At 35.4% G+C, this 12135-nt stretch overlaps 1 protein-coding gene across 1 annotated transcript in view; it reads left to right on the top strand.

Annotated features, from left to right (window-relative positions):
- Positions 1–12135, top strand: part of CAAP1 (caspase activity and apoptosis inhibitor 1) — a 51517-nt gene that overhangs the window by 17718 nt on the left and 21664 nt on the right. Inside the window, exon 5 of the mRNA XM_044265567.1 lies at positions 10300–10373. Coding sequence (XP_044121502.1) covers positions 10300–10373 — 74 coding nt within the window. The remainder of the gene's footprint in view (positions 1–10299; positions 10374–12135) is intronic.

A 12135-nucleotide genomic window follows, 5' to 3' on the forward strand; every position in this document is an offset into this window, starting at 1 on the left:
ATTCTGAATATTTGTTGAATTTCCAGAAAATAAGGACATTTTCCCACCTAACCATGTATCTAGTGTCTGTTATTTAAGAGTTTATTTATTTGAACAATAAGTGCATGCCCATAGTACAAAAATTTTTAACGTATTTTTTTTTAAGATTTTATTTATTTATTTGACAGACAGAGATCACAAGTAGGCAGAGAAGCAGGCAGAGAGAAAGGAGAAAACAGGCTCCCTGCTGAGCAGAGAGCCCAATGCATGGCTTGATCCCAGGACTCTGGGATTACAACCGGAGCCGAAGACAGAGGCTTTAACCCACTGAGCCACCCAGGCACCCCAAAATTTTAACGTATTTAATGAAAATAAATCTTTCTCCTCTTCCTCATTCTTCCTTCCTATAGGCAACCACAGTAAACCAATTTCTTGTGTATCCTCCCAGAGATAATCCATGGATAATCCATGAGTTTACAAATACATGTGTATGTATATATTTTTCTTTTCACACATTAAAGCAGCATACTGTGCAAACTATTCCATACCCTTTCCACTTAATTTTTTCCATATAATAGTATGTCTTTTCTTGGGTTTTATTCTTTCTTGTACATATAAGGCTTCCTATATATACCTGTATACTATTCCATTATTGGATGTAGTCAAGTATTAAGTCTGTTGATGGACATTTAAATTGTTTACTCTTGGGCGCCTGGGTGGCTCAGTGGGTTAAGCTGCTGCCTTTGGCTCGGGTCATGATCTCAGGGTCCTGGGATCGAGTCCTGCATCAGGTTCTCTGCTCAGCAGGGAGCCTGCTTCCCTCTCTGTCTGCCTCTCCGTCTACTTGTGATCTCTCTCTCTCTCTCTCTCTGTCAAATAAATAAATAAATAATCTTTAAAAATAAATAAATAAATAAAATTTTTACTCCTTTGTTACTACAAATGATATAAATTTTCTGTATATAACCTTGTTCCTCTGTGATTATGTGTGGCATAATACCTACAAGTTAATTGCTTAGTCAGATATTTGCATATTTGAAATTTTAGAAGATTTTGCCATAATTGACTTACAGAGTTTAAACTGATTGATACCTCTAAATGTGGAGTACAAGTGTTCATACACTTCACTCAGTATAGTGTTATCTAACGTTTTGATCTTTGTTCATCCAGTAGATAATATGTTATGGGAATTTTAATTTGTATTCTCTTATTATGAGTGAAATTAATCATCTTTTTATATATTATAGAGCTAGTGGAGTTTTCTCTGAGCTCTGGCATTTATTTACCCTTCGTGTGTATGTAGTTGGAGGACTTTAGTCTTTTTTCTTTTTGGTTTACTTATTGATTTAAAAAAATTTTTTAGATTTATTTGACAGAGAGCACACAAGCAGGCAGAGCGGCAGGCAGAGGGAGAGGGAGAAACAGGCTCCCAACCGAGCAGGGCACCTAATGTGGGGCTTGATCCCAGAACCCTGGGATCATGACCTGAGCCAAAGTCAGATGCTTAACTGAGGCTACCCAGGCATCCCAGCTTTGGTCTTTTTAATCCATTGTTGGTGATATGGGTTGCCGTTATTTTTTGCTTTGCTCTTCTTTTTATACTTTAAGGCTTTTACCTTGTATTGTATGCATAAATATTTCATGTTAATGTAGTCTAATTTGATAATCTTTTATGTTTTTTGGGTTTTATATTTAGAAAAGTCCTTCTCTTTTCTGAAGTTAGAAAATATTCCTCATATTTTCTTTAAGTACTTTACGGATTTTTTTAAATGAAATTTATTTTGAAATTTTAAAATTATTTTGAGATTTATTTTGGTCTGAGTTTTAAGGTAGAGCTTTAACATCCCCTTTTAATTTTCATTTTGCCATATTCTTCTTTACAACTATCAAGAATTTACTTAGAATATTATTTTTATAATTCTTGATTACACTGCTATTATTCAGTAAATTTCTTCTGTATGTTTGTTTCCTTTTATTCTCCTTGTTTTCTGTTACAAACTTGTGTGAACCTGTACTTCCATTAACTTTTTTTTAAAGTTAATAGCCAAATGCATCGGCATGGTTTATTTATTTATTCATTCATTCATTTAAATACTTTATTTATTTGACAGACACAGCTAGAGAGGGAACACAGGCGGGAGGAGTGGGAGAGGGAGAAGCAGGCTTCCCACTGAACAGTGAGTCCAGTGCAGGGACCCTGGGATCATGACCTGAGCCAAAGGCAGACGCTTAACAACTGAGCCACCGAGGCACACCCATGGGCATGGTTTAAAAACACAAATAGTACTCTGTCCATCTTTCAATGCTGCTATCATCATTATGAATTTAACATGAATGTTCACATGAACGTTGTGGCACATGCTCTCAAGAGCATTAACAAGGTCAATTAAGAAAAAGAAAAACACACCGAAAAACCCCATAATGCTTGAAAGAGAAGCAAACGCCAAGTTTTTTCTAGGCCATTCTCCAAAGTCATTGTTTGGTTTCTAACTGTGATGATGAAGCGTGGTTACATTGGCGAATTTGAAATCATTGATGATTACAGAGCTGGAAAAATTGTTATGAACTTCATGAGCAGGTTAAACAAGTATGGAGTGATCAGTCCCAGGTTTGATATACACTCAAAAGAGCTAGAAAAATGGCAGAATAATCTGCTCCTGTCTCATCAGCTTGGTTTCACTATACTGAAAACCCAACCTGGCATCATGGACCGTGAAGAGGCAAGATGAGGATGCAGGAGGGAAAATTCTGGGATTCTTTTTCTAGGGATGTAATACATATGTGCAGATAAAATGCCTCAGTGAGGAAAAAATTCAAACAGTACTAGTTGTACAGAATGGTACAAAAAGGTACAGAGTTCAAAATGTTTCCTTCCTCTTTTTTTATTCCCATTCCTTGCAGACCCTTTCTTGAGGATTATGAATCTTTCATTGTTACTTATGCTTGTCTTTTCATTGAAATTTTCAACATTTAAAATAATTCTGTCTGGATATTTTAGTAGCTTATTTTAGTTTACCCAATAAGGAAGAAGAATTTTCCTTTGGGGCCTTGAGGTCAAATTGTGAGTCAAAACTGGCTTTATCCTTTGAGGTATATATGGCCGTATGAATCTGTATATTGCCATAGCTACATGTTGCTTGTTTGTTTGTCTGTTTTGGTTTGGAGAGGTTTTTTGTTTTTGTTTTTGTTTTGTTTTGTTTTGTTTTTGTTTTAATGGCAGCCAAGCAAAGTTTATAGAGCAATAGTACAGAGCTCTTGAACAGGAGGGGACCAGAGAGGGTTGCTTGGCTACATGTAATTTTTAGGTATTACTACTTGGAGAAGTATTTCTGTAGGTAATAGAAAGTCCAAATAAATGTAAAGAGTGAAGGTTCTAGAATTAAACTGCCTGCATTTCAAATTTAATTTAAATTTAATGCCTACCAGCATAACTCCACAGTTTGCTGGCTTTCTGATGTTTGGCAAGTTACTTAAATCCTCCTGGGCCTCAGTGTCCTCAGCTGGAGAATTGGGGTAATACCCGTACATACCATACCCTATAGGATCATGATGATGATTGAGAAGAGGATCATAAAGTGCTTAGAATAGTACCTGTAACATAGTAAGCATCGAAAAAAAAAAAGTTGCTGTATTCGCTTTGGGATTTTTACTCTGAATCTGTCATAATAACTATTCCTAAAATTCCATTTTATGCTGATGAGTATTGAGGATTTTCCCCACATTTTTTTTTTATGAAAGCCTGAAGAAAATTGCTGAGGGACACTGGAGATGTAGATTTATTTGCTCTTTGGAAAAGCACTGTGAGAAAAATTAAGCTTGTTTTGCCTCATTTTTTAGTGTTTGAAGGTTACAGTTCACTACCATATGATTTAATTTTTTTGAGCCTGCTCTAATACTTTTGTGGTGTTTCAGTTAAAAAAAATAAGGTATCATTTAGATAATTATAGTTCACCTTTTTTGCTATATAGTTCTATAAAATTGGGCAAATGAGTGGTTTTTTAATCTGTTGCCACATTCATGATATAGAATAGTTCCATCACACTAAAAATCTCCTCCGTGGCTCCTTGTAGTCCAATCCTCCCATCCCCAATCTCTGGCAACCACTAATCTGTTTCTGTCCTCTATACCTATTCTTTTTCTAGAGTGTGATATAGATGGAATAATACAGTATATAGCCTTTTTTTAAAAAAAAGATTTTATTTATTTGACAGAGATCACAAGTAGGCAGAGAGACCGGCAGAGAGAGGAGGAAGCAGGCTCCCTGCTGAGCAGAGCCTGCCGCAGGGCTCAATCCCAGCACCCCAGGATCATGATCTGAGCCAAAGGCTGAGGCTTTAACCCACTGAGCCACCCAGGCACCCCAATATATAGCCTTTGAGTCTGCTTCTTTAACTTAGCATAATGCATTTGAGATTCATTTGTATCATCCTGTATATCAATAGTTCTTCCTTTTGATTGCTAAGTAGTTAGTATTCCATTGTGTGTACATACTATAGTTTATTTATTCACTCCCCACTTGAGGTAATTTTGTAAGTAAAATGATGACCCTTCAAAGGTGTTTACACTCCGATCTTCAGAACCTGAGAGTGTGTTACTTTATTTGACAAAAGGCACTTTGCAGATTTGTTTAAGGTTAAGGTTTTGAGATGGGGAAGATTATCCTGGATTACCCAGGTTATCCCCCTTTAATTCTATGAGTTCCTAAAAGTTGAAGAGGAAGACAGAAGAGGTCAGAGAGACCCAACATGAGACTTGACTAGAATCTGGGGATGATTTTCAGCTTATAGCCAGCAAGGAGTCAGGGACTTTGGTTCAAGAACCTCAGTGAACGGAATTCTGCCAGCAGCCCAAATGAACATGAATTCTCTCCTAGCGCCTCTAGAAAGGAATGCAGCCTGTGGACACTTTGATTTGGTCTGATGAGACCCATACTGGAACCATATCAGAACTACAGAACTGTAATATGATACCTTTATGTTATTTTAAGCTATCAGGTTTGTGGTAATTTGTTATGGCAGCAATAGAAAATTAATAAAGGGACATTTCATCTATTTACAGTTTATGATTATTTCAAATAATGCCACTATGAATGTTTGCGTACAAGTTTTTGATAGGAACACAATGAGTTTTCATTGTCCTTAGTCAAGTACTAAGAGTGGGGTGGGTTGCTAAAGGGCTTGTCTGTGTCCTTGCTGGTACTGTATTTGAGAGTTCCATATGTCTGTTCTGATTTTGGCCATTTTAAAATATGTGTCGTGATAGGGCATTGTAGTTCCAAATTTGAATTTCCTTAATAATAAATGACGTTGACTATGTCTGGTACTATGTTTATTTGCATCTGTATGTCTTCCTTGATCAAGTGACTTAATTTTTAAACCAGTTTTTTTTTTTTTTAAGATTTCATTTATTTATTTGACAGAGATCACAAGTAGCCAGAGAGGCAGGCAGAAAGACAGAGAGGAGGAAGCAGGCTCCCTGCCAAGCAGAGAGTCTGATGTGGGACTTGATCCCAAGACCCTGAGATCATGACCTGAGCCAAAGGCAGAGGGTTAACCCACTGAGCCACCCAGGCGCCCCTTAAACCAGTTTTTTAAACTGGTTCTTGTTTTGATTTGAGAGTTCTTTGTATACTCTGAATACAAGTCCTTTATCAGATATATGGCTGGCAAATATTTTCTCCCGGTCTCACTAGCCTTTTATTCTCTCAACATTTCCTTAGAACAGTAGATGTTTTTTATTTGGGGGAAATCTAGTTGATCAGTTATTTTTATTTATAGACCATGCTTTTGGGGGAGATCTTTGCTTATTAACAAGTCACAAAGGATTTTTTCCTGCATCTTCTTCTAGAGGTTTTATAGGTTTACATTTTTTAGATCTATTACCATTTTGAGTTAGTTTTTGTGTATGGTGCAAGGTATGGGTTGGAAACCTTATCCATATGGATATCCAGCTGTACTGGCACCATTTGTTCAGTTCCAGTGAATTGTCTTTGCACTTTTGTTGGAACTCATTTAATCATGTTTACATGAGTTCATTTCTGGATTCTCTTCTGTTCCATCAGTCTATAACTTTATCCTTTCTCCAACATCATAGTATCTTGATGAATGTAGCTTTATTTATTTTTTTTTTTAAAGATTTTATTTATTTATTTGAGAGAGACAGTGAGAGAGAGCATGAGCGAGGAGAAGGTCAGAGAGCGAAGCAGACTCCCCATGGAGCTGGGAGCCTGATGTGGGACTCGATCCCGGGACTCCAGGATCACGCCCTGAGCCGAAGGCAGTCGTCCAACCAACTGAGCCACCCAGGCGTCCCGATGAATGTAGCTTTATAGCAAACTGATAATGTGTGTCCTTCTTTTTCAAAATTGTTTTGGCTACTCTAGTTTCTTTGTTTCTTGTTTTTGATGGTAGAAAGAAAGCTCATAGAATGATAGGCTGGCTTCTTTTAGCCTTTGTTTTTTATTCCCAGGAGAGTGAGGAGAATTAAGAGTTTTGTTATGCCAGTTTGCCTGATTGTCAGCTTACTTTTGCCAAAAATGAGAAGACGCTGGCATCTTCTTTATCCGCCCATTGAGGTATCTTCTGTGTTTTTTTTTATTTGTACAAGAAATTGACTTTTTTTCTCTTTAGAAATTTATTTTAAACTTTTAGTAATTCGCATGTGTAATTTTTCTTAAGTTCCATAGATCTCCCCAGTGTACTATTCTGACTTAAACAACAAATCCATTGAATTCTGGAAAACAAACAGACAAATAAACAAAAAAATCCATTGAGTGTTGAGTTTTAGAAGTTCTTTCTACATTTTGGATATTCTTCTCCCGTACTGTAGGTTGCCTTTTAGTGTTGTTTCCTTTTTTGTCCAGAAGCATTTTTATTTTGATATAATCCCAATAGTTTATTTTTTTGTGTTAAGAAAGGATCAAGAGTGAAATTATGTTTGGGTTAAAAAAAAGGAAGTCGGGGCACCTGGGTGGCTCAAGTCATGATTCCAGAGCCCTGGGATCAAGCCCCACATCGGGCTCCTGGCTCTGCAGGGAGTCTGCTTCTCCTTCTGACGTTTTTCCCTCTCATTCTCTCTCTCACCCTTTCTCTCTCTCAAATAAATAAATAAATAAAATCTTTAAGAAAAAAAAAAAAGTCAGACTGTTACGGTTTGAGGACTTGAATCCCAGAGATCGGTATACAGCTCTCTTATAATTCAAAGCCAAGATCATATATTAAGCTACTTTAATGAGGAGTACTGTGGATAGGAGAAGGGAATTAGAGAAATAAAAATGGGCTATTTTTTCCCTCCTTAATGAAAGAAATACAAAAGTCATTGCAAGATTTGTAACCCAAACAAGATTTAGCAGTGTGTTCTCTCCCTCTCCTACTTTTCTCTTGTGCTTTCTCTCTCTTTCTCCAGTTGTTACCCAATTCTTTGTCATAAAAGATTTATTTATTGGAGAGAGGGTGTCATACACACAAGCAGGGGAGGGGCAGAGGGAGAGAGAGCATCTCACGCTGAGCATGGAGCCCAAAGCACGGCTGGTCTTACAACCCTGACATCATGACCTGAGCTGAAATCAAGTCGGAAGCTTAACCAAGTGAGCGACCCAGGCACTCCTACAGTTGTTATAAAATTCTTAAAGTATTTGATAGAAATATTTAAATGCCATTTAAATATAAATTAGAATTACTTTAGTTTTTCCAACTCTCACACCTCGTATGTCTTATCTGGAAGTAGACTTTTTTTATTTTAATGAAACTAGAAATAAAAAGAAATGTACTCGTGGTTTTCTTACACTTTTAAGACATTTCTTTTTTTGTGTATATCTTCTCTTTCATGCTCTTTGGTGGAAATCTTTCAGTTGTATTAGATAGCTCTGTATGTATATAATTTTAGTTGCAAAGCCTACATCTTGGAAAAATTAGCTCGTATAGATTTCAAAATTCCAGCTATTTTTCTGGAATATTTTTTCTGACTTCAGATACTACTGATGGGAAAGCATCTAGCATTTAATTTTTCAGCCACAAGGTGGTGTACTTGTACCGTATATATTGTCTGAAATTCTGGTGACTTTCTTCAATAGCATGTTCAAACGTAACAAAGTAAAACATACTGTTATAAAAGTTCACTTTGGGCAATAAAAGGAATTCTTTATGGGATCAGGTAATCTTTATAGCGATGTCCAGTTTTATTTGAAGGGAAACAAAGGGGCTTTCACAGAAAAAAGAAAATAATGCATACTGTAATGCAAAAATCTTTACTTGGCAATAACTTCATGAATTATTAAAATGTTATAAGAATAAGAACATTACAAGAAACATCCATATTCCTTTTACTTAGATTGACCTATTATTAATATTTTATCCTATTTGCACTCCCTTGCTTTACATCTCTTTATTTGGTGTCTATTTTAAGACATTTGAGGCTATAAGTTACATACATTATAACACTTTACCCCGAAATAGTACCTTGTGCTTTGTTTTTTTTTTTTAAGGATAGTGGTATGCTATTTATAACAATAAAACAGGGTCAACGTCAGTAAGCTTAACATTGGTATGATACTTTTATCCAGTTTACTGTCAGTATTTCTGTTTGTCATCTGACTCAGTAATGTCCTTTATAATGTTTTTCCCCTCCAGTTCAGCAGTGTCATGTCAAGTATAACATTTAATTGTCAGGGCTCTTTAGCCTCCTTTAACCTGGAATATTTTCACAACCTTTTTTTTTTTTTGTCGTCTTTTATAACATTGACATTTAACTCCTCACCCTCTTTTAATAGAACATTACTTTTTTCCATTTTGGGTTTAACTGATGATTTTTTCCCATGATATAGGTCATACATCCTCAGCTATAATATTGCATAGGTGATGTTGTATCCTTAGGGTATTGCATATGCCCAACCCCCACCCTCATCCCTGCTCTTTAAAGTTTATTTAAGTGATCTCTCCACCCAACATGGGCCTTGAACTCATGACCCTGAGATCGAGTCACAGGCTCTGTAGACTGAGCCAGCCAGGTGACCCACCAATGGCCCTTTTAATGGTGATGTTACATTATGTTTTTGTTTAGGTCGTTTAGATATATGTGTTTAGAAGAAGAATTAAGTGCCCATTCAAGGATGTGTAAGAGCAAACAAACATTTTCTTTAAAGGAAGATACTTAGAAGTAGATTAATGCTCCCAGTAGGTAAAATCTAATTTGACTGTAAGGTTTGACGTAGCACATTTTAACTGTACTCCTTGCAAAGCTCTTAATGTACTATATTGGCATTTTATCTGTCCCTGGATTGCCAAAGAATATTTCTTGATACCTTCCTTGGGATTTGCTGGTTATTCTGGTCAAAGAATAAAATCTGAGTAGGTGATCTAGAAAGAAGTATAAAACAGGTATCTCAATTTTAATTTTTTATATGTCCTAACTAATATCAGACCCAAATAATTTTGTAGTCTCTATTTGAGTTTGTGCTTGTATTAGTAAAACTTTTAACATAAAACAAACAGGTGAGTGCCAAATATGTTGATGGAAAAGAATATTGTAAACTCAAAAGAAATGATCACAAGTCTTTATCCTTTGGTTATTTGAAGGATTTGTTATTAAGTGGATAGAAGTAATTTTGTGAGTAGGAAAATTCCTGCAGTATTTCTTATATGTTAGTTTTAGGGTGTGTATAGAAATTCTCCAGAAGGTAATACTTACTTAGAAAGAAAATAGTCATTTTGAATATTTGTAACTAATTAATTTATTTTGTTGAGAAGTATTTGTAACATTAATATTTAGGTGGTATAACGCCCTCTAAGAAAGAACATTAGTTTACTGCTCTGTTGGAGAACATGGTGAATCAAAACTTTGTTATGATCTTGTACTTTAATCCATTTACTTTGATTATATATATATATATATTACATATAAAATATGTATTTCACACATACCATAGACATCAAAGTATCTAAAATAATTTGAATGCCAAAGTGCCCATTAAATAGAACTCTGGAAGTTGAAAATTATTGGATTCCTCTGTAAGTTGTGATTTCTCCCACAGCTATCCTGAAGGTTATTGGAAAGGAGAAAAAGTTATCTCCATATTCCTTCCAGTTTGCTTCTTGCTTTTTACAAAGACATATACTGCTTAAATTGGTAGTGATTTATAGCTACTGTTTTTGACACTTGTATACATGTTTCTGAGTTTTCTTAGTGCACTGAATGTTGTCCTGGGGGCTCAGAAGAGTCATTGTGTTTTCCCAAGTGTGTGACTTAATTCTGGGAATCTGAGCAGTAAGCATTATTTGATCAGATACAGTTTTAAAAATTGTTTTATTTGTTTTTATTCCTCAGACAAGACATCTGTGTAGATTCTACTTCAGCTGTGAGAGAGAACAAGCAACCTGAAGGTTTAGAATTAAAACAAGGTATGAATCAAATAGTTAATTTTTTAATATTGTTTACCTGAAGATTATAAGGATTTTACCACTAACAAATTTTCAGTATTCCAGCTGGCCCCCATTTTACAGATAAGGGAACAGAATAATTTATTTGGTCCAAGATTAAAAGAACAAAGAGCATAGTCTTTATTTCATGACTTCTTTAGCCACTGGAGTAGTTCTGTTAGTGATAACTTGGTTGCAGTGCCACCAGAAAGCTGTTATCTTGAGTAGTTTTAATTTAGTGATCTCGACTATATATCATCAGCTGCAGGATGTTAGAGATACATTAACTGGATAGCTTTGGGTTGTATGTGGGAAAAAACTTAATGGGGTGAATTTTTTTCTCTTTTCTGCAGAGGGACTTTGTTATTACTCCCTTCTTTATTTATAAATCAGTAGTTTCTGACGTTACCAGCCAGAACTGAAGTGGTAATTTGTAATTTATTTAAGCCAAATAAATCCATAGGGTTGATCTTTCACATGTCTTTTTTGTTTCTTTCTCATTCTTGAAGGGAAAATTGAAAGTAAAATAAATTTTTATTAGTTACTCAAAGACCACCTCACATTTTTCCTCTGTCCTGAGAAAATTACTTCATAGCAGTGAGAATCTGCTATAATCAAAATGATTGTTTTATTTATTACATAAGCCACTAAACTTTGATTGGCTTAGAATAGTTTCTCTAAAATTTGTGTCAAAAGAACTTATTTGGGAGAGAGAAGTAGGTCATCAGTTTATTTAGGCAGAATTCCTTTTTTTACTTGTGGTCTGTTATTAATGCTTAATTGACAAAGTGAAAAAAATTGGATAACTAGTTTTGTGATTCACTCCATGTACATGTAGAGAGAACAAAAATCAAGATTTTTCTGTACTTCCAGTTATGTACTCTGGGGTTTTACAAAAATTTCTGATGGTTTCAAGAATTCCATTGTTTTTCAGAAGTCCTGTTGTGTTAGCCTCTTAAATAGACAAAAAAAAATTTACATCTTTATATTCTGACTGCTACTGAGCACCCAGCAAAGACATAAAGTCAGATTCATAGTTTCATTTACATTTACTTGTCATATATAAATAAATGCTAAGCACACATCATCTTCATGTAACTCTTATACCTCATGAGTAATTGGACAACTCTGCTATTCTATCTGAATGTTTCCATTCTTTGCATCTATTGAGGAGGCATTGTGAAGGATATGCTATTAGATTATCTGTGGAGAGAAGAATGTCATGTAATTGACATGGTTGATTCCAGTTCCTGGGGAAAAAGAATGGGGACCTCATTGTACAAATTAGCCAGTGCTGCATTCTAAGGGAAGATGTTTTTCTGCTCTCATGTTCAGGTACTTGGAGCTCTTTAGAACTCGCTTCCCAGTGTCAAAAGCCCATTTTGGTGTGATTTTAAATGGTAACTTCAGTCATTTAAAAACCAGCCATGGAGGCAAAAAGAACTCAGGAGTAGCCAGATACCACAAAGCTCAAGTCTTTATGCTCGGGAGCCAATATAGAACACTCTTAGGTTCTTATGTAGCAATCAGAAACATCAAGAACACACTATCATCAGTATGTGACAGCAGGTAGAGGTGAAGAAACATAAGATTAGAGCACAGCAATACCATCATGCAGTACAGTTCATGTGCATGTTTTGAATGGTTAAATTAAGTTGCACTCTTTTTTTTTTTTTAAGAAAAGCGGGAATAAAAGGTAAAATCTTCTAGAAAAATGTCTACAATATAGTTAAAATATAAAATG

Source organism: Neovison vison, chromosome 9 (assembly GCF_020171115.1).
Source record: "Neovison vison isolate M4711 chromosome 9, ASM_NN_V1, whole genome shotgun sequence".
In the NCBI taxonomy this organism is placed as follows: Eukaryota; Metazoa; Chordata; class Mammalia; order Carnivora; family Mustelidae; genus Neogale; species Neogale vison.